Source organism: Pristiophorus japonicus, chromosome 4 (genome assembly GCF_044704955.1).
Source record: "Pristiophorus japonicus isolate sPriJap1 chromosome 4, sPriJap1.hap1, whole genome shotgun sequence".
Lineage (NCBI taxonomy): Eukaryota > Metazoa > Chordata > Chondrichthyes > Pristiophoridae > Pristiophorus > Pristiophorus japonicus.
Genome location: NC_091980.1, coordinates 259,711,736 through 259,735,734, shown reverse-complemented (window position 1 = coordinate 259,735,734; position 23,999 = coordinate 259,711,736). Strand labels below are relative to the sequence as shown.

Sequence of the window (23,999 nt, the reverse complement as noted above, 5' to 3'; positions counted from 1 at the left end):
CATGCCATTTGCCGCCTTCACCGCCTGCTGCACCTACATGCCAACCTTCAATGACTGATGTACCATAACACCCAGGTCTCGTTGCACCTCCCCTTTTCCTAATCTGCCGCCATTCAGATAATCTGCCTTCATGTTTTTGCCCCCAAAGTGGATAACCTCACATTTATCCACATTATACTGCATCTGCCATGCATTTGCCCACTCTCCTAACCTGTCCAAGTCAGCCTGCAGCCTCTGAGCATCCTCCTCACAGCTCACACTGCCACGCAGCTTAGTGTCATCTGCAAACTTGGAGATATTACTCTCAATTCCTTCATCTAAATCATTGATGTATATTGTAAATAACTGTGGTCCCAGCGGCACCCCTCTAGTCACTGCCTGCCACTCTGAAAAGGACCCGTTTATCCCGACTCTCTGCTTCCTGTCTGCCAACCAGTTCTCTATCCACGTCAATATATTACCCCCAATACCATGTGCTTTAATTTTGCACACCAATCTCTTGTGTGGGACCTTGTCAAATTTTGAAAGTCCAAATACACCACATCCACTGGTTCTCCCTTGTCCACTCTACTAGTTACATCCTCAAAAAATTCCAGAAGATTTGTCAAGCATGATTTTCTTTCATAAATCCATGCTGACTTGGACTGATCCTGTCACTGCTTTCCAAATGCGCTGCCATTTCATCCTTAATAATTGATTCCATCATTTTCCCCACTACTGATGTCAGGCTAACCGGTCTATAATTACCCGTCTTCTCTCTCCCTCCATTTTTAAAAAGTGGTGTTACATTAGCTACCCTCCAGTCCATAGGAACTGATCCAGCGTCGATAGACTGTTGGAAAATGATCACCAATGCATCCAGTATTTCTAGCGCCACTTCCTTAAGTACACTGGGATGCAGACGATCAGGCCCTCGGGATTTATTGGCCTTCAGTCCCATCATTTTCCCTAACACAATTTCCTGACTAATAAGGATTTCCTTCAGTTCCTCCTTCTCGCTAGACCCTCGGTCCCCTCGTATTTCCGGAACGTTATTTGTGTCTTCCTTCGTGAAGACAGAACCAAAGTATTTGTTCAATTGATCTGCCATTTCTTTGTTACCCGTTAAAAATTCACCTGATTCTGACTGCAAGGGACCTACGTTTGTCTTCACTAATTTTTTTCTCTTCACCTATCTATAGAAGCTTTTGCAGTCAGTTTTTATGTTCCAGCAAGCTTCCTCTCATACTCTATTTCCCCCTCCTAATTAAACCCTTTGTCCTCCTGCTGAATTCTAAATTTCTCCCAGTCCTCAGGTTTGCTGCTTTTTCTGGCCAATTTATATGCCTCTTCCTTGGATTTAACATTATTCTTAATTTCCCTTGTGAGCCACGGTTGAGCCACCTTCGCCGTTTTAATTTTACTCCAGACAGGGATGTACAATTGTTGAAGTTCATCCATGTGATCTTTAAATGTTTGCCATTGCCTATCCACCGTCAATCCTTTAAGTATCATTCGCCAGTCTATTCTAGCCAATTCACGTCTCATACCATTGAAGTTACCTTTCCTTAAGTTCAGGACCCTAGTCTCTGAATTAACTGTGTCACTCTCCATCTTAATAAAGAATTCTACCATATTATGGTCACTCTTCCCCAAGGGGCCTCGCACAACAAGATTGCTAATTAGTCCTTTCTCGTTACACATCACCCAGTCTAGGATAGCCAGTCCTCTAATTGGTCTAGAAAACCATCCCAAACATACTCCAGGAAATCCTCCTCCACCATACTGCTAGTTTGGTTAGCCCAATCTATATGTGGATTAAAGCCGCCCATGATAACTGCTGTGTCTTTATTGCATGCATCCCTAATTTCTTGCTGTCCCCAACTTCACTACTACTGTTTGGTGGTCTGTACACAACTCCCACTAATGTTTTCTGCCCTTTGGTATTCCGCAGCTTTAACCATACAGATTCCACATCATCCAAGCTAATGTCCTTCCTTACTATTGCGTTAATTTCCTCTTTAACCCTCATCGCTACCCCACCTCCTTTTCCTTTCTGTCTATCCTTCCTGAATGTTGAATACCCCTGGATGTTGAGTTCCCTGCCTTGGTCACCCTGGAGCCATATCTCCGTAATCCCAATTATATCATATTAATTAATAGCTGCCTGCGCAGTAAATTTGTCCACCTTATTACAAATACTCATCGCATTGAGGCACAGAGCCTTCAGGCTTGTCTTTTTAACACACTTTGTCCCTTTAGACTTTTGCTGTAATGTGGCCCTTTTTGATTTTTGCCTTGGGTTTACTTCTTGCTATCTTTTCCTTTTGCCCCCATTTTACTTCCCTCTGTCTCCCTGCATAGGTTTCCTTCCCCCCACCATATTAGTTTAACCCCTCCCCAACAGCACGAGCAAACACTCCCCCCTAGGACATTGGTTCCAGTCTTGCCCAGGTGCAGACCGTCAAGTTTGTACTGGTCCCACCTCCCCCAGAACGGGTTCCAATGTTTCAATGTTTTAGTGTATATTAAATTCCTAGTTGTGCCACTAGGGCAACGGGATGCAGATTGCATTTTCTTTTGTGTCACTCCCAAGCACACCATGCTAGTGTGAGGAAGTAGTGAGAAGATGCTTCCCAAACTGGAAGAGAAAATCTGAAGGGGAGTTGTCACCAAGCTTTCAAGCCTGCTCCACCATTCAATATGATTATGGCTGATCTTTGACCTCAGCTCCACTTTCCCACCCGAACCCGTACTCTTGCACACCTAGCAATTTTCTCATGGGAACATTGGTTAAGCCCTGGAACAAGTTGCTGGATTGTTTCCTCAGCTGCAGGCTGTGCATAATTCAAGTTTGAGGAACTGGTCGAACAAATAGAGGAAGATCTGCAAAGTTTTGTTTTGACTAGATGGCTATTTTTGTTCCAGTTGATATCCATTTATTAATCCGTTATCTCTAATTTTAAAACACTTAATCAGATGGTAAATAAATTGAAGCATATTTCTCACATCAGAAATTTATTTTCTAAAGTAGGGAAACTTGAAATGGTCCCAATCTCCTTTTCATACATTACGTCAAAATCCCTAAATGTTCAAACAGCATCTGCTTGGTTTGTTTAGAAAACCTTTATGCAAAGAACATCAGTGTATGGGACCATGCATTTGTAAACATTGTGTACTTGAGCACTATTTGCATCAATTTAGAAATTTATGTTTGGATTTTTTATTATTGAATGTGAAATATGATGCTATTTGGCCTTCAACTCTATGGAACAAAAGAAATGTAGCATTTCTACCAGTGCTGCTTTTGTGTTTCCATCCCATCTGCTGACCACATTTTAAAAGTGGAAATTTAGGCAGCATGAGCTGCTTTAGTAATGGAAATTAGATTGTTTTGTAATTAGTCATGTAGCTAGTGAAACATTTGTTAACATTTGCTACATGACTATATTAACTGCTGCAATAGAAATTTAGATCATGAAGATTTTTCAGTGCTTTATGAAATTAAAAGCTATTCATCTGAGAGCTACAATTGTAATAAACTTGATAACCAGTTACAACTCTACCTCATCTTTGAGTTAGGTGCAGCAAAAATGGTTTAGGAGATTTTCATTGTGTCTCCAGAATCATTTGAAGGGTAGCCAAAGTTACCGTACATGATGATAAGTATTAATGTAAATACTAAAAACTTTAGATAAATTAAATAGTAGGCAGGGCATGAGTTTGGAACTGAATTACTTCACAATAACTCCCTAATCTTGGCAAAAATCTTGTTATTGAATTGTGTCCTGAAATGTCTATTAATGGAAGAATGTCTCTTTTCCTGTATAATGACCCACTAATAAAATTGTGGGAACAGGCATCTTTGAAATGTGCAGTTTTTGAGAATACAACTTCATTAGCAGTGAATTGTGTATTTTTTTTAACAAAAATGGTGTTCTCCCATTTTTCGTTCAGAGGAATTTCATCCTCGCTTAATGGTACAGTAGATTAAGATCATGCCAAAAGTGTCCAAATGCTTAGCACTGGTAGAAAATGCATATTTTAAACTAATATATGTAAGTATTAAAAGTCTAGCTTGACTTTCATAAAGAAATTGCATGAATTAAATGTTTGTAGATTGGACTCTTAAATTATAGCAATACTTGATGAACTGTACAAATTTCTGCAGTTTGAATGGTTTCTATATCGCTATTAATGCTGATATGGGGTGTTGTTTAAATTTCTAGTTTTAATAATTGCTGTTGTAAATTGAACCCTAGCATGTTTGACTTTGTATTTAAAGTTTCTGTATGTGATGTACTAATGAGTATTTTTACATTGTGGTTTGGCTCTTCTATTAAAATTTCCCATTTTCATTATTTTTATATATATATTTATTATGAATAAATAATTGAAACATTCTGTAATAGAATTTATACTAGGTACAGCAGTGACATTTTGCACCGTTTTAGATTAGCAGCTACCAAGCGTAATAGAGCACTGTTACAGTCTGTACAAAAAAAAAAGCGTCAGGTTGCAAGCTAGGATTTCAACAAGTTCGAGTCAGGAAAGTCTACTCCATGTTCTACGGTGAAGCAGACCAGGCAGGAGTTTACCAACAGCAAATCATGAGACAAAGGTTTTGATGAGGTGAGGAAAGCAAAGGCAGATGCAGAGTGCAGGGCAAGGAAATGTAGACGGCTTCTTAGTTCAATACCAGGTGGGGAAAATTATTATAATAATATTGTGTAGTTAAAGTAGGGTGATTATTGTCACAGATCAGTTGCATGATTTCAGATTATATTACTTAGTAATATTGCTTAGCTTACTTTCCATTGCCAGATTATCAGAAATGAATTGCACAGGGCTACACGAGATCCAACACTGCATATAGAAAGAAAGCTTCATAGACTAGAATTTGTTTGTAATAAGAAAGGAATGCCATAAGTATGTTTTGCCTTTTTTTAGATCCCTTTCATTTAAAAGTTCATTCAAAAATATACCTGAAAACAATTCCACTGTTTTGGCGGTAATATATTCAAACTTTAATGTTAAAATCTGTACATTATATATAAAATATCTTCAGTACATAGATTTCAGCTTTAGAATGTTTAAAGGTTGGGTAATCATGCTGTATGATCCAAAACCTGATTTTGTTCTATCGGTTTTATTCCACACCTGGGAAATAAAACTGATTCAGTAGAACTACAATATTTGTTTATACTTCACATATGTGCGAGTTGATTACTAAAGGTGGGGATAACTCCGAGGTGCATGTACCTTTCAAGGATTTTTAAACCGAATCAACAAGACTTTTTCCTTCCCACATTTATAAAAGTATCCCTCTCCCCAGACAATCAGGTTATTTTTTGCTGTTGCTGTGAACACTCATTTTGTGCTACTATTGCTTCCCTATAAGAGAAGCATTGTTGTAGTAATGCATCAGTTTTTCCTGCTGGCTTCACCATTTATCTTTGTTCTTGCAAATATGCCTCTTTCTGTATGGTAGCATTTATTGTGGATCCAGGTTTAAAATTTAGAACCATCTAGAAGAATCCTTCTGTTATGGTCCAACTTGTTTCTTTATTGCCTTTTTAATCATTATTTTACAGTTGTGAATTTGAATTAAAATTCTGAGCAATGTCAAGGAACAAGACCTTTATCAGCTCAGTAAAATCATCCAAGCTTGAATATATGGCACTTAATCCATATATAAGCAGCACATATTCGACAAGGACAAGATTATAAATCCTTTTTTTAGTTAGGTTGTCTTGTCATGATGACATCATGTCTGAAGTGTTGCACCAGATGCGTATCTGGTTCAGCCATAGAGCTGCTTTTTTTGAGAAGCAAGTCTGTATCTACTTCAAATTGTATCAATTCCTTGTGAACTTTCCACAAATGCAAACATGCTCACAATACTCTAAGGTTCACTAGCTGATGTTTGGTACTACTATCTGGGGTGGGATTGCTCTGTTGGGTCTACCAGTCCTGACACATGAGTATAGTGTGAAGGCCATGGCCATTTAGCGGATAATACAATCAGCAATTGTTTCCCATATATACAGTAGTGGATTGGATAGATTTATGAACCAGCTGCTTTTATGATCTCACATCTTGATGGAACTCTTCCCACCCCCCACCTCCCCACAAACACAAGTTTCTTGGAGAGGATAGTGTTCAGTGACCATCCTCAGTGGTGAACCATGGGGAACAGTGGTGACACTGTAACTGAGTGAACTGTGAAGAAAATTAGTATGGTCAGGTGGACTTTACTGTTTTGTATTTTATTTTCTCTGTACATCTGCTTGGCAAGGTAGGTGTTAACAAAATATAGTTGTCAGTTTAACAAGCAGATCAAACCATGGTTTTACTTTGACTGTCTACTAAATGCTTTGATCTCTTTTTATGAGATTAACAAGTGAGATCTAATAAGGTTTTGAAACATAGCTTCAGTAAAAGTACCAGATTTTCTGAAAACTTCCCCAGGAAGCTATAGTTGGGGACTAACTTGCCTACTTGGATTATAAGGAAATTACAGTTCCCTATCGTATGTCATTCTTTTTCTCTGTAATCTTCTCTTGAAGGTATGGACATGTTTCACAGACATCAGCTGTCTTTGAGTATTTCATTCTTGTGACCATGTGAGCCTAGATAATAAATGCTGTCTGAGCCAAGCTAGATCCTACCCTCTCCCAAATCCTCACATACACTTTCCAGCAGGGATCACTAGATGATGATCAGAAGTGGAAACTCAGGCTGATTGTTTCCTTTCCGTGAAGTGCCGAGGCCAGTTGGAGCACCCTGAGCACACGTGCGCACACAGTACCTATTAGAATTTGGCAAAGTTTGATACCTGCGGAGTAAGGATGTTCATTCTGTGTTTATAAATAAGCTCATCTTAATTTCAATCTTGTGGACTGATTTACCCACACATAGGCCAGGTGAACATTACAGTATCATCCTATTGAAGTTTTTGATGTCCTTATCCAGGTCACTGGGAATTGGACCAATCAGCTGGCTGCTTATGATTGAATCATCATAATCCATTTCTATTAATGCCTCTAATTGGTGTTCTGCAGGAAGCCTCTCAACTTTTTTTTGTGGTGGGGTTGGGGGCGGGCGGGTGGGGGGGTGCAGTGAGAGAAACCACACTGGAAAATTAATTTTCTTCATCACAAGCCTTCCTACATTGGGCAAATGTCAATATATTGTAATACTGCACCCAGGTCTTGCCCGTTCTAATGGTGGACGTTGTTTCTGCATTTGCCCATCTAGCTTTCTTATTAAAAATATTTCATCTGGTAAATACCTATAGAGGGTGGAACATTTTTGACATGTCCATAGATACTGATTAGTTACACTCTCCCATTCACTTTAAAAAGAACACTTCTGTTAAAAAAAAAAAAAAATTCTGTGTCTTTGTTTTTCCATTTACTAAATGAACATCAACAAAAGCAACAAATCAAATATATGGGAAAAAAAAAGTCAAACCTCTTTGGCTGACTAGGTTTACTCCCCATCTGCTGGACTATAACCTGCCTGAAAATTAAAATAAACACACAGGCTGTAGACATCATCTGTCAAGCCATGTATTGACTTTTAATTTTTCTCCTTAATTGGCCTAGCATATGGCACCTTGCATTTTATTATAACATCGAACTCTTCAACCTCCTTTTGCAAGACTGCCATTCAGCTCTTCCTAATGCCATTTGGATTCAACATGAACCATAATTTCAGGCTGTTCGCCCTCCCTTTCCAGACTCTTCTCTGCACGCTCCTTTTATATCCCTTACTTTGGCACCTGCGAGGCAACAGACCATTTGGGACCCTAAGTCACTGCAACAAAAAGTCTTCTCTCTCACTAATATACCCTATGCCTACTGCCAACTATCACTTCTCCCCTTCTCCATGTTGCTGTGGTGTTGCTCTTGATTTCTTCCTCTGAGTCACTTTCAGTTATTTGATTTACTGTTCTCATCAGAAGCATAATAATCAGAATCGTAATTCTCCACATGTATATATTTCAGACAACTTCAGAATCCCCTAGAAGTTTCCTGCACTACCTATACCAGAGTCCTCTTCCCTCCAATGGCAGATGGTCATCTGCTTTTCTTTCTCTGTCACCATTTCTAGCCGTGACAACTACCCAATGATTACACTCCAAAAGTACTTAATTGGCTGTAAAGCGCTTTGAGACGTCTGGTGATCGTGAAAGGCTCTATATAAATGCAAGTCTTTTTGTCTTTACCTGCAACATATGCTATAGAAAATGAAATTTGCATATCAAGTATGGGGTGCTGTTTGCTCGCTCTATTATTCTGAGCTGGCCCTCGTATTCTGCTGCAACTAGTAGGCGAAGGCTACTTTTTAAATGCTATTTGGTGGCTTAAGTCTCGTTCACAACTGTCTTCAAGGCTTTTGTGTTTCCTTTTGAAATGAAACCAGACGATGGAGATCTGTTTGAGAGGATTTATTGTGGAGTGTATATTCAATTTTGGAGACTGGGGGTGTTTGAACATGGCTATGTCATGAAGGAAATCCTTCATCTTAGAACTTGTTTGAAGCAAGTGACAAACCGCCAAGGTACATCAGTGGTCACCTTCAATAGTTTGATTTCCTATATCCTTTTCCCTATTATTTGTTTGAGGTAATATTAACCAGATCTGGTCACAGGAAATAACAGAAATCCTGGATACTCCCTACAGGCAATTAATTTTCATTCTTGATCTGGGACTGAATGCTGACCAGTCAATAGTTATCTCTTGCAAGATGCACCTGCTATGATAAATGAATGGCACACACTGTGTGTAGAGACTCCATTTGGTGACTTTCCTCTTCAGAATAGTAGCCTTTAGAGAGGCTTTCTTCCTCAGTATTCCACACTTGGCCTACAGTGCTAAATTCCATCTTGAACTGAGGACAGCCATTTAAACGGATTGCCTTGTAGGACATGGGAGGGAAGAGTCATTTATGATCAGGCTAAAAATCCTTCAAGGAGCAGACAATTCTATAATTATCTTCGTCGTGGCATGTAGCTTTGGTATTTATGACTTCCTTTTTAAGACTACTGATTTTAAAGGTGAGTAACCTATATTTACCTGTATTCATTCTTCAAAAGTCTGAATTGCCCTGAAAAAAATCAAAATATGCTTGTTTTATAACATCAAGAAAGGTAATAGTCTTTGAAATTTTTCATCCTGAATACTAAAGCTGTGAAAACTGATGGTGTGCAAATTTCTCAACACTTTCATGAGACACCTGTAAGGTGCAGATTGAATGTTTGGAGAATGGAGAGAATTCTTGGGTAAGGTGAAAGGGGGGAGGTTTAATACTTTTGAGAAAAAATTATAATGCATAGAAGCTGCATTGGTTATATCTTTAAGTTGAATCATTATTTTATAGTTGAAATGGGAAAATATTCACCACCACTGCCAACCCTTGTCTAAAAGTGCCTAAAATGACAGAAATGAAGCAAATTATACATCATTGTACTTTTTGGGACTTGAAACATTAGAATGAATGAAATAAAAACTTAGACATACATAACTGTTGTATAATATATTTAATATTGAAAACCTCTGCAGGTTGTGGCATACAGCCTGTCTGGGAAAGGAGTATGAAGTGATGGTGTTTGGTGGGAGCAAGGATGATCTACTTTCCTATGATTCTGTAAGTACATTGAAATGACTGACTTGTTTAATTCTTCAGTTTAACTAATACAGATAAAACTGTATGGGAGAACAGGTGTGCAGTAAGTTAGTAAGAATGGCGTCCAGTTTTGCTAAAGCTTGCTGATGCCTTGAAACCTATCTGGTTCTTCTTCAGTATTGATAATTACGAAGTCCACATCCAACAAACCACTTGGAGTAAAATAAAAAGGAAAAATTGCAAATGCTGGAAATTGAAATAAAAACAAATGTTTGGAAATATATGCATGTCAGTCAGTGTAAAGAGAAGACCGGTTATGATGTTTTGGATGTGTACCTTTTATCAGAACCTTCTATTCTGATGAAGAATGCTTTCTGACCACCTGTGTGTGTCCAGGATTTTAATTTTAAGGATGTGCCCAACATAGGTTATTCTTGGGTTAAGAGATACAATTTTTTTTTTAAAACTTGGCCTGCCATGAAACCTAAAAAAGAAAAAGCTCTATGTAATTTCGTGACCATTGAAGGGATTTGAGGAAAACTTCAATATATTAATCAGATTCTATATTCATACTATCTAGTTCTGGGTACTTGTGACAGATGACATATTGATGGGCCCAGGAGAACAGAACAGAAACCATTTGGGGGAGAAATTCGGGAGCGGCCCAATTAGAAACATAGAAATCTACAGCGCAGAAGGAGGCCATTTCGGCCCATCGTTCCGTGCCAGCCGACAAAGAGCCAATCGGCCCTCGATCAGCAATCCTGAAGGTTATATGTAAACCTATGAACAATGGCCGAAAGGCAAAGAGCATCCGGCCCAACCAGTCCGCCCCACAGAACTGCGACACCCCTTGCACCGCAACATTCTACACTCCACCCTGATCCGACCTTTTCAAGTGATCGAAACTAGTCCAGGAGATTACCCTGGCCGTATTCGATTCCCTGCAGTACTTACCATTGTATCTGCGCCAGCCAGCAAGTGTTTATTCAGCCTAATCCCACTTACCAGCACTCGGTTTGTAACCCTGCAGGTTACGACAATTCAAGTGCCCATCCAAGCACCTTTTAAATGTGGTGAGGGTTTCTGCATCCACCACCCTTCCAGGCAGGGAGTTCCAGATCCTCACAACCCTCTGCGTGAAGAAGTTTCCCCTCAAATCTCCTCTGAACTTTCTACCAACCTCCTTAAAACTATGCCCCCTCGTAATTGACCCCTCCACCAAGAGAAATAGACCCTTAGCCAGGCCCCTCAGAATTTTATACACCTCAATGAGGTCTCCTCTCCGCCTCCTCTGTTCCATTGAGAACAAATCCAGCCTATCCAATCTGTCCTCATAGCTAAGATTCTCCATTCCAGGCATCATCCTAGTAAATCTCCTCTGCACCCTCTCTAGTACAATCACGTCCTTCCTATAATACAGCGACCAGAACTGCACGCAATATTCCAGCTGTCGCCTAACCAGAGTATTATACAATTTAAGCATAACCCCCCTGCTCTCTTGTATTCTATGCCTCGGTCAGTAAAGACAAGCATATTCCGTATGCCTTTTTAACCACCTTATCCACCTGGCCTGCTACTTTCAGGGATCTGTGGACAAGCACCCCAAGATCCCTTTGTTCATCTGCACTTCTAAGCCTTCGTTTAATATGTATACCGTTTCCTTATTAGCCCTTCCCAAGTGCATTACCTCACACTTCTCTGAATTAAATTCCATTCGCCACTGTTCTGCCACCTGACCAGTAGATTGATATCCTCCTGCCGTCCATGACTTATTTCTTCATTATCAATCACACAACCAATTTTAGTGTCATCTGCAAACTTCTTAATCATACTCCCTATATTCAAGTCTAGATCATTGATGTATACTATTGTGTTCCTAACACAGATGAGGCTGCACACAGGGAGGTTAAAGTAACAGTGACCTCAGTCTTTATTAAGACACTCCAGAGTGAGGAACAGGCCTTAGGGGCCGGCTTATATATAGTGCTCCCAAGGGATGCTGGGATCCCTTGGGACTTCAGGAGATGCGCTCCCTGGTGGCGGAACATGGGAGTGCATGCTTTACAGATACACAACATCACTCTTTCCCCCCCCCCCCCCCAAGTCAAAGTGAAAACTATTTACAAGGTGAGGCGGTCGGGAGCCTTTCTTTCCCTGGTGGACCGCCTCGGTACAAATGTCTGTTCTGGTGTGCTGGCTGTGCCCTCGCTGGGCTGGCGTGTTGTTGGCCCTGCAGGGCTGCTGGGTGAGCCTGGCCTTGCTGGGCTGTTGGGCGTGATGGGTTCGATTTCCTGGCCCGGGGTGGTGTCGTTGATCCTTTGGGTGTGTGTTGTGGGCTTGAGAAAGGTGGTGTCGGCTGTGGGTTGTTCAGGGCAATCTGTGAACCGCAGCCTCGTTTGGTCCAGGTGCTTTCTGCAAATTTGTCCATTGTCTAGTTTGACGACAAACATCCTACTCCCTTCTTTAGCTATCACTGTGCCCGCGATCCACTTGGGACCATGTCCATAGTTTAGCACATACACAGGGTCATTCAGATCAATTTCCCGTGACACAGTGGCGCGACCATCATTCACAATTTGTTGCTGCCGCCTGCTCTCTACCTGATGCAGGTCGGGGTGAACCAGTGAGAGTCTGGTTTTAAATGTCCTTTTCATGAGTAGCTCAGCTGGGGACACCCCTGTGAGCGAGTGGGGTCTCGTGCGGTAGCTGAGCAGTACTTGGGACAGGCGGGTTTGGAGTGAGCTTTCTGTGACTTGTTTAAGGCTCTGTTTGATTGTTTGTACTGCCCGCTCTGCCTGCCCATTGGAGGCTGGTTTAAACAAGGTCGAGGTGACATGTTTGATCCCATTGCGGGTCATGAATTCTTTAAATTTGGCACTAGTGAAACATGGCCCGTTATCACTGACCAGTATGTCAGGCAGGCCATGGGTGACAAACATGGCCCTCAGGCTTTCAATGGTGGCGGTGGCAGTGCTTCCCGATATTATTTCACATTCAATCCATTTTGAAAAATCCATTTTCAATCCACCACCACCAGGAACATTTTACCGAGAAACGGGCCCGCATAGTCGACATGGATCCTCGACTATGGTCTGGAGGGCCAGGACCTCAAACTTAGTGGTGCCTCTCTGGGCACGTTGCTCAACTGAGCGCACACGCTGCATTGCCGTACAAAGGACTCGCATAAGTCAGAGTCGATACCGGGCCACCACACGTGGGATCTGGCTATCGCTTTCATCATTACTATACCCGGGTGTGTGCTGTGGAGATCCGAGATGAATGTCTCCCTGCCCTTTTTGGGTAGCACTACGCGGTTACCTCACAACAGGCAGTCGGCCTGAATGGACAGCTCGTCCTTTCGCCGCTGGAACGGCTTGATTAGCTCTTGCATTTCAACGGAGATGCTGGCCCAGCTCCCATGCAGTACAGTTTTTTACTAGGGACAGCAGAGGATCTTGGCTGGTCCAAGTCCTAATCTGGCGGGCCGTGACAGGTGATTTATCATTTTCAAACGCTTCCATGACCATCGACAGGTCTGCGGGCTGCACCACCATTAACAAGTTTGCAGGCTGCGCCATTTCCACCCCCGTGGCGGGCAATGGTAGCCGACTGAGAGCATCCGCAAAGTTCTCGGTGCCTGGCCTGTGGCGGATGGTATAGTTATACGCAGATAGCGTGAGTGCCCACCTTTGTATGCGGGCTGAGGCATTAGTATTTATCCCCTTGTTTTCAGCGAACAGGGATATGAGGGGCTTGTGATCGGTTTCCAGCTCAAATTTGAGGCCAAACAGGTACTGATGCATTTTCTTTGCTCCGAACACACATGCTAATGCCTCTTTCTCAATCATGTTGTAGGCCCTCTCGGCCTTAGACAAGCTCCTGGAGGCATAGGTGACAGGTTTCAACTTCCCCGCAACGTTAGCTTGTTGTAATACACACCTGACTCTGTACGACGACACATCACATGCTAGCACAAGTCTTTTACACGGGTTATACAATACAAGCAGCTTGTTGGAGCATAAAATGTTTCTGGCTTTCTCAAAAGCAATTGCTTGTTTTTTTTCCCCATACCCAGTTCTCACCGTTACGCAATAACACATGTAGGGCTCTAAGAGGGTGCTTAACCCCGGAAGGAAGTTATCAAAATAGTTGAGTCCCAGGAACGACTGCAGCTGCGTGACGTTCTGTGGCCTGGGCGCATTCCTGATAGCCTCTGTCTTGGCGTCTGTGGGCCGAATGCCGTCCGCCGCGATCTTTCTCCCCAAAACCTCCACTTCTGTTGCCATGAAGATGCATTTTGACCTCTTCAGCCGCAGCCCTACGCAATCCCGTCACTGGAGGATCTCCTCCAGGTTTTGTAGGTGCTCGACAGTGTCCCAACTCATGACCAATATGTCGTCCTGAAAAACCATCGTGCATGGTACCGACTTGAGTAGGCTCTCCATGCTTCTCTGGAAGATCGCTGCAGCCGACCGAATTCCAAACGGGCATCTGTTGTAGATGAGCAGTCCCTTGTGCGTGTTGATGCAGGTGAGGCCCTTCGAAGACTCCTCCAGCTCCTGCGTCATGTAGGCCGAAGTCAGGTCGAGCTTGATGAATGTCGTGCCTCCTGCCAGCGTCGCAAATAGGTTGTCTGCCTTCGGTAGCGGGTATTAGTCCTGTAGCGAGAAACGATTAATAGTTACTTTATAATCGCCGCAAATCCTGACCGTGCCATCACTTTTGAGTACTGGAACAATCGGGCTGGTCCACTCGCTGAATTCCACTGGGGAGATGATGCCCTCGCGTTGCAGCCTGTCCAGCTCGATTTCCACTCTCTCCCTCATCATGTGAGGAACTGCTCGCGCCTTGTGGTGAATGGGTCGTACCTCTGGGACCAAGTGGGTCCTCACTTTCGTCCCGGAAAAATTTCCAATGCCTGGCTCAAAAAGGGAAGGAAATTTGTTGAGAACTTGGGTACATGAGGCCTCACGACATGTGATAGCGCTCGGATGTTATCCCAGTTCCAGCGGATTTTGCCCAGCCAGCTCCTTCCAAGCAGTGTGGGTCCATCGCCTGGGACAATCCAGAGTGACAGTTTGTGCACCATGCCCTCGTAGGTGACCTTACCATGGCGCTGCCCAGGACAGTGATGAGCTCTTTGGTGTACGTTCTCAGTTCCATGTGGATGGAGCTCAGGGCTGGTCTGAGTGCCTTGTTGCACCACAATCTCTCAAACATCTTTTTATTCATGATGGATTGGCTAGCGCCAGTGTCCAGTTCCATGGCTACGGGTAAGCCATTCAATTTTACATTTAGCATTATAGGTGGACATTTCGTCAAATGTGTGCACCCCGTGTACTTCAGCATCTGCCTCCTCTCTCTGAGGCTCGAAATTGCTTTGATCCACCATGGACCGATCTTCCTCGGCCACGTGGTGGTTAGCAGGTTTTGCAGAGCTTGCAGCTCATTGGAGGTGCCCCATTGTTCCACAGCTCTTGCAAACATACCCTTTTGAAGCAGCATGAATAGGCTAAATGGAAGCCTCCACAATGCCAACAAGGTGTGAATTGTCTTGCTTTCCTCCTTTGTTGGGGACTCTGAGTCATCTGGGTCACCTGAGGCCTGCTGGCAGTTGCAGACTCGTGGTTTCTGCCTTGTACATTTCTGCTCGCAAACACAGTTCCAGTTAATTTATGAACATTGCTAGCACTTGTGTGCTGAGAGATTTGTTTGGTATTATCACTGGTGGACATAAACGCCTGTGCTATCACAATGGCCTTACTGAGGGTCGGTGTCTCTACAGTCAAAAGTTTTCGTAGGATGGTCTCGTGGCCAATGCCCAGTACAAAAAAAGTCTCTGAGCATCTGCTCCAGGTAGCCATCAAACTCACATTGTCCTGCAAGTCGCCTTAGCTCGGCGACGTAGCTCGCCACTTCCTGACCTTCAGATCGCTGGCTACCTCGCCATCAGCATGCTCTCCCTCGGGTTAAGATGCTCCCGAACCAGTGTACACAGCTCTTCATACGACTTATCTGTGGGTTTCACCGGAGCCAGAAGACTCTTCATGAGGTTGTTGGTCGGTGCCCCGCAGACCGTGAGGAGGACCGCTCTCCTTTTTGCAGCGCTTCTTTCTCCGTCCAGCTCGTTGGCTACTAAGTACTGGTCTAGCCATTCGACATAGGCTTCCCAGTCCTCCCCCTCTGAGAACTTCTCCAGGATGCCCACAGTTTTCGGCATCTTTGCGTTGGATTAGTTTTCCCGTCGCCAGTTATTGTGTTCCTAGCATAGATGAGGCTGCACACAGAGAGGTTAAAGTAACAGTGACCTCCGTCTTTATTAAGACACTCCAGTGTGAGGAACAGGCCTTAGTGGCTTATATACAGTGCTCCCAAGGGTTGCTGGGATCCCTTGGGACTTCAGGGGATGCGCTCCCTGGTGGCGGAACATGGGAGTGCATGCTTTACAGATACACAACATATACCACAAAAACCAAGGGACCCAGTACCGATCCCTGCGGAACCCCACAGGCAACATCCTTTCAGATACACAAACAACCATCAACCATTATCCTTTGCTTCCTACCTGTAAGCCAATTTTGGATCCAACTTGTCACTTTGCCCTGGATCCCATGGGCTTTAACCTTCTTGACTAGTCTACCATGTGGGACCTTATCAAAAGCTTTGGTGAAGTCCATATACACTACACCATACGCACTACCCTCATCGATCCTCCTGGTTACCTCCTCGAAAAATTCAATCAGGTTAATCAAACACGATCTTCCCTTAACACTGACTGTCCTGATTAATCCTTGCCTTTCTAAATGTAGATTTATCCTGTCTTTCAGGATTTTTTCCCAATAATTTTCCCACCGCTGTGGTTAGGCTGACAGGCCTGTAATTACTTGGCCTATCCCTTTAAACAAGGATACCACATTAGCAGTCCCTCCGGCACCATGCCCAAATCCAAAGAGGACTGGAAAATGATGGTCAAGGCCTCTGCTTTTTCCTCCTTTACTTCGCTCAGTAGCCTGGGATGCATTTCATCCGGGCCTAACTTGGGGAGCTAACTTTTACAAGGTGAAAAAAATTAGCAGCAGGCGCTAATGTTTATCAACTTTTAAAAAAATCGCGGAGGTGCAAAGGAGGCCAGTTTCTCTTGGCTTTTGTGTTTGAGAATGTTTTGATCTGTATTTAATCCCTATTCAAACCCTATCTAGTCATTTTCTGGCTCTCTGTTAAGAATAAAAAGGGAAAGAAAATTTCTCACTTTCTCTCAGAATTTTGGAGTGAGTTCTGTTTAAGTATTTCTACCACTGACACACACTGGATTATTTTATCATCCAGGTTAAATAATGAAATGCAATGGAGTTAACAATTGGAAATCTGTGAAGAAGTAATAATGAAGTAAAATTTCTAAACAAAAAAACTTAATGTAATTTTTAAACATCAAAACTGGACTTTTGTCTTCCATACTTTATTATGTAACCCGATATTTTTTTCTCAACAAATATTTGCTACCTCCTCATGTAGAATTGTCTGTCTGAACAAAACTGAAAAGTAATATTATTTCTATCTCGTGGGACCAGAAAAGTAGTTCTAATGAGAATCATCTCATCAAACTGTACTTTCAGCTTGGATAATATTGCAGGAGAAATTTGAAGAAATGTGGTTACTGGAAGTTCAAATACAAATGTAGGATTTATGTATGTTCTTGTGAAAACTACAGTTGCATAATGATTTGACAACTGTTATTACTGTACATCAATGGAGAGGGGCATGATTTAAAGTGCTACAAATCTTACCTTTGCTGCTCTTTTAACTAGGGTCACTGTAATGATGTGCTGATTTTTCAAACACAGCCCTATTCACTCTTCAGGTAAATGTGTTAAAATCTCCTTTGACTTTAACTAATAATTTTACAAATAAAATATAATGTTAACCATGTTCTAATAAGAAAAACTGAAAGTGATGGTCTTGGTTTCTTGTTTCAAGGCAGAACAACATTCACAGCACCTGTTTAAGGGGGAGGGTAACTTTTCCGAATAATCATCTTTGGGACAAACATGATGTTGAAGTTGGAACTTTGGCATCTTGGATCATTTTACTTGTGTGAACTTTCTAACCTTTCCTGTCTCTTGATTGAGGACGGGGTTACCGGATATCTGGTATAAAAAAAAATTTAAGAACGGGAGCTAGAAATTCCTGTGGTGCAATAATGCACAAATCATGCACTCTGCAGGGAAGAATTTGGGGTGGAATCTGGTGCTGACATCACTGAAAGAAGTGGACTTTAAATTTCAGAGTCATTTAAACCTTTCTTCCGAGCATTTTGACTGGCTATCTACAGTATGTTTCCTCCCTTCCCCCCCCAAAAAACATTGAGAAGCCCCAGCTGTGCTAAAATGGCTTGGGCAGCCGTCCAAAGTATGTTACTTCACTGACAATGGGATTTTGTTTGAGGTCAGCATTGGGACCAGTAAGCGGCCAGAAGTCTTTCTGATTTATGCAGGTAGTGGCATTGTGTAATGAAACATGTAGGACATGTGGGTACGATCCATAACCCCTGCACCTTTTGGGAATCCCACCACTCTTAAATTGCAGAGCCTATGTTGGATTTTGAATGTATTTCTGCTTTCAGCCTCTGCAGTCACTGCACCTCAGACAACCAGGTGCTTGTATATTCCAGTGCTGGGGTACTGATGGATGAGTGCAGTTGTCAAGACCTGCTTGCTTATTCTTCTGCTGGTCCTTACGTCTGTTTTTTTGGAGATAGGAAGAAATGCGTTGTAGAACTATGGCAGCAGCAGAAAAAAAATAAGGCAACACTATAGCTATAGACACACAAAGGGGTCAAAATTCAGGCACGCCAGAAAGCTGGTGCACCTACGATTTTTTGCCTGGTTTTACCGGCAGATGCGATGAGGTGGCCCTCCGATCAATTTTCTACACTTTGAACTTTTTTTTGCGTCGGACCGGAAGTCGGTCATAATGGGGACGGAAGTGCGGCGGTAAGTCCTGGTGAGGGGCGGAAGTTGGGTGGGACTGAGTCTCCGCCGCTGTCACTCAGTGGCGGAGCGGTGGTGATGTCACTGCGCGTGTGCATCATTTAAAGGGGAGAGAATTGCCGATTCTGTAGGTTCGGCCACCAGTGGGGGGTTTCGGCCGGGCCAGGGGCCTGGCACCCAAGAGGGTTGCCAGGTTGCCTGTTGGCGGCCCAGCTGAACCCGGGGCCATAATTGGCCGGCTGATCGGGAAATCGGCTGGCAAAAATAAAAAGATTGGCAGCCGCGGCAGTGCGCCCTCCTCTTGAAGGGCCGTTGCGCCGCCGTGGCTCACAGACAAGAAATCAGGTGCACTAACAGAAAAGGCTGTCGGGAGCACCGCGCTGTGGATCAATGATTTTTCCAGGTAAATTTGGGGCGGAGTGTGCTGGGCAGCAGGGCAAAAGTGGGGACAGGCTGAAAAATCCCCGAGGTGAATTTGGGTCGCGGCGGCCAATGGACTGCAACACGGCAGCCACTCAATTCTGCTGCATGGCCGCTGGTAACGGGTCTTATCCGGACCCTGAATTTCAGCCCCAAAGTGTCTTTAAATAGCTCATGGCAACAGGAAAAAAAAATGTGTGGCCTGATAATGCGGCAATCTTACAGTTGGTCTCTTTAAACTAATTTCTGTATGGAGTTCCATGTCCACCAGCCCAGTTTAGGAAACAGCATAAAATCGTGGCAGTGGCATCATGCACCAATTTACAAGCATTCACTTACACCAATAAAATCCAGATCAGAGAGTTGGGATATAAAATAAGTGGAGAGCTGGCATACTATCGCCACCCAATTTTTTTGATCGGCAAGATGAACCTTGTACTGTCTATGAGCAAAATTATTGATACATAGTATTGTTCTGAAATTACTAGGAGCCAGTTTTCATTTGGCCCAAACACCCCAGCTTAAGTTCAACATTGCGTAGTTAGCTAGTGCTCAATTTGAACTCCTGAACCTGGTTATTTCTGGATTCAGCTAATTTGTATAATATCAGCACATGTCAGACGAGGATTACCCTTTTAATTTGGCGATTGTTCAGTAGTCGCCAGTTTAATGGGGAATGTGATACAGGTGCAGCGTCGAGGATCCGGAATATTCCAGACTCCGGACCGATCGGTGGCAGGGTCGTCCGAAATCCGTAAAATGTTCCGGAATCCAGACCCGTGACCCTGCCGACCTCGGGCCCTGCTGCTGCCCGACCTTGGGCCTCACCTCGCCCCACCGCTGCTGCCCTTGCCTCGGGGTCTCCTCGCTGGCCCACCCAATGACTTCCTTGGGTGGGGCACGCCTGAACACCACCTCAGCGGGGCCCTGTCCGAACACCCCGGCGGGGGCCGGCCCACCCGCTGCCACCGACCTGCTTGGCGGGGCTGGCCCGCCCGAACACCACCTCGGAGGGGCCCACCCGACAACATCGGCCTTGGCGGGGCCGGATGGCCCGACAACCTCCTTGGTGGGGCCGGATGGCCCGAACAGCTCTTCGGTGGGAATCTCTACCCCCACCCACCCCTTTGACATTCTGAAATCCGGAAATACCCAAACCTGGGCTCGGGTGTTTCCGAATTCGTGACGTCAGAAAACAAGTCGAAAGTCCAGAATAGCCCAGAATCCAGAATGGCCTCGGTCCAGTGGGTTCCAGATTTTAGGTGCTGCACCTGTATTTTGAATGGTGGCTTCTAGTAATGACATCAGATGAAGAAAATGTTCAGCAGCAGGACACCCTGCTTCGAGGAAAAGCCAGGTGAAAGATTGTTGCAGCAAACAGGAGTGCCATCCTGTTTCCACCAATGGCTGTCGAGTCAGAGTTCCACGAGAAGTGACCGATCAAGTTGATATCAACAGCATTGTGCAGAGGGTTTAGTGCTGGTACAATTCAATGACGTCAGCAGAAGTGGCAAGATTGGGGACTACACTATACTGTAGTTATACAGTGCAGCAACTATTAATGCCATTATGTTTCTTCCTCCCCATACATTCTTTTACTATTTGTCTAGCTTCCCATTGTTGACCATTAGGCTGCACTGTTTATTTCCCAACATTTTATTGGCTCAGCATCACCTTTGTAGTAAGAACCTTAACATACAACCTCCTGCCAATTCCTTCCATGTGCAGTATTTGCATGAAGCATGTTTCTGTCTTCTCAAAACCTACAAATAGGTTCTGAAACACTTGTAACGGGATACCGTCATGCCACGATGTCCACTACTCAATGTACGCTTCTGCTTTTGTGGGGGGAAGAAAGCACCACGAAAGGGAGAGGATGAGAACAGGAATAGGAGGAGGACAGGCCAAGCTGCATCCTCATTCCACTTTAAGGGGCAGGCTCTCCAAATACAGGAACAGAACTTTGAAAGGCACCCATAAAATGGGAATATAGGAGGAGTGGCTCCAGATTATGGTTTGTACCACATTTATTCTTCACCCTGTTCAGTTGTGCATTCACTGATGCCATGCAGCAAACAGCAAGGCCATGCTAGTACTATAGGCAAAGGCTGCATGGCATCAGGTTATAATAACATGTTGGTAACACTTTTTTTCCTTTTTATTTCTGCAGGTGTAGCAGAAGAAACTGAGGCAGGCAAAGGCCAGTGACCAAGTGCAACCATGCATCTCAGCACACCTGTCACTCAATCTCCTCCTGGCAAGCAGCAGCACAGTTACATCCACCCCAGGGGATTTAGGACAATGCACTGGGTGAAACACGAACCAAGTGATCAGGTGGAGGTGACATAGGAAGCAGCTGGCTGGAGAGTTAAATTCACAGCTGATGAGGGCAGACATTCTGATCTGGATCCCAGCTTTTAAAATAAGGATACTTTCTGAGCATGAGAAGAGCTTTTATCTCGTGGAGGATTCTACAACCCACAAGTGTTGTTTTGGTATACAGAGTAGAAACTTCAGCTCACTGGAATGCATGGCAACTCTATGTGGATATTGTGTATGCATGCCTGTTTACTGTGTGATGTCTGTAACACTGTTATGCCACATTGAATGTACCCTTATACTGTACTCACCTTACCGGTACACCAGAAGGTGCTGCTGCTGCTGGAGACCTAGGGGTTGCCTGCACACGGCAGGTAACCCGGTATAAAAGGGAATTCACAGCTTGTTGTCGTCACTCAGGAGCTGCAAATAAAGGACTACAGGTCTACACAGTTTAAGTATCATACACTGCTTTGTGGAGTCATTACTAAAGGTGCCTACATATACTATAACTGCCGACGAGGATGGGACAATCATACACAACAGATATACTTTGTGCAAACCTGGCTAGTGAGTGTCAGTTGATTGACACTTGGGGCCATCACAGCTGGGCTAAATTCTGGCATCTGACAGCAGTCACTGGATAACAAATCGGGAGCAAGAACCATGGCTGATTTTTTTAAAAATTCCTTAGCATGAGCAAACTGGGTTGACAGACTCTCCATTGCGTAAGGATCAAAACTTTCAAATCCAAAAATACTCTGTGCCACACTGTAGTATATTTAATGACCAAATCATTAGTAAGAGTGAATGTACCACTTTCGAAGTGAACATATACATTATGTTGGCTGATGGTTTTTTTTTCATCTATAGGTTGTGCTTGGACTGCATTGCCAAAAATTCCACAGTTTTGCAGAGTCAACTTCCATGGCTACCTCGTCAATTGTTGTCTCAAGTGGAGAAGAAAATCACTTTCTGGGTTTCAGCTGGACACCAAGAGAAATGAGATTGATTGTATTTTAAACTGAAAGATTGATTTGAGAATGTTTGCATATATCACACTTAATTATATATTGCAAGATATATATCATTATGATCGGCAAATGTTATGTTTGAGATGTGCAAACCCAAATTGGGTAGATATAAATGTGATTGTTGTTCAGTTGTACTGTATTATTCATTTTTGTAGACTAATTAACATATCTATGTTAATACATTTTATATCATCCTGGGGCTAGATTCTGAAATAAATTGTTTTACGTAATACACCAGTAGTGATGGCTTTTTCATCAGTGAAATATAAACTGGTAAAGCAAGACATCTCTTAATTTGCATTTTACTCCCGAGACAAAATGAAAATATTAGGTAAGTACATAGCACCCATTTTTATATTCACTGGTGATTGTCAACATTTCATTCTTTGTTGCTCACAAGTTACGAGATTATTCTCGTCAGTGTAAGATCAATTTATGTTGAATTGCAGGGAATTCACATTCTACTATTTGATGGCTGCACACTCCTGTGGACAAATAATGCCATTGGGACCATCTCTGAAAACTTTTTCTTCAGTATATTGGTCCTAATATAATTGATTGTAAATAGGGACAGTATAATTATTGTAAACAAAATTTGGTGGTTTGAGTAACTGTAAATTACAAAATAACTACAGAAATTATCAGCCATTCTAGGATTATCAGCCATTCTAGGAGACTTTTCAATATTTTACCCTAAATTTACTTTGGGTTTTACACATTCTTGTATAGTTTACATTTACTTATGTATGTATGTAGGCTTAATATGTTACTATTAAATTTTTAATCAATATTAAATGTTTACTGTTTTTATTTTAAAATTGCCATGAAGTGCACAAAATTTAAGACCAGATTAACTTCATTGTTAGATTATAAAAAAGCACCTTTCCTCGTATTTCTCTCTCTCGGAAAAATACCTCTTACCATTAGCTGAAATCATTAAAAGATGCATAAATGCTCAATTTCCTTTTCTGAAAAGCTACACTGCTGCAGAACATAAAGTGACAGAATAGACAGCTCCCAGTACTTTTAGTGATTCTTTTATAGTACCCTTCACCCAATAGAGTCCAAATAATTACATTTTTAAGACTTGTCATGTGACTTTCTGAGACTCATGAGTAATCATAAATTGTAGGACCTGCAATGACAATCATGGTCATCTTAGTGATACACTGCAGCAAGAAAGCTTGAAACATAGAAACATAGAAAATAGGTGCAGGAGCCTGCACCACAATTCAATATGATGATGGCTGATCATGCAACTCCAGTACCCCACTCCTGCCTTCTAGCCATAAGGGCCACATCTCACTCCCTTTTGAATATATCCAACGAACTGGACTCAACAACTTTCTGTGGTAGAGAATTCCACAGGTTCACAATTCTCTGGGTGAAAAGGTTTCTCCTCATCTCGGTCCTTAGACTCTGACCCCTGGTTCTGGACTTCCTCAACATCGGCAACATTCTTCCTGCATCTAACCTGTCCAATCCCGTCAGGATTTTATATGCTTCTATGAGATACACTCATTCTTCTAAATTCCAGTGAATATAAGCCTAGACGATCCAGTCTTTCTTCACATGGCAGTTCTGCCATCCCGGGAATCAGTCTGGTGAACCTTCGTTGCACTCC

The 23,999-nt window shown here is 43.0% G+C and overlaps 1 protein-coding gene across 9 annotated transcripts in view; it reads left to right on the top strand.

Moving 5' to 3' along the window:
- LOC139263384 (kelch domain-containing protein 1) overlaps positions 1–23,139 on the top strand; it is a 127,487-nt gene extending 104,348 nt beyond the window's left edge. For 4 of the 9 annotated variants that reach the window (XM_070879393.1, XM_070879398.1, XM_070879399.1 and 1 more), the window contains 3 exons: positions 9,549–9,633; positions 17,421–17,473; positions 22,215–23,139. In XM_070879393.1, coding sequence (XP_070735494.1) covers positions 9,549–9,633; positions 17,421–17,473; positions 22,215–22,347 — 271 coding nt within the window. In that variant the 3' untranslated portion in view covers positions 22,348–23,139. Of the gene's footprint in view, positions 1–4,433; positions 4,682–9,548; positions 9,636–17,420; positions 17,474–22,214 lie in introns of those variants that run through there. The other 5 variants (XR_011593132.1, XR_011593133.1, XM_070879394.1 and 2 more) reach the window with 5 other exon arrangements.
- Positions 23,140–23,999: the final 860 nt, after the last annotated feature.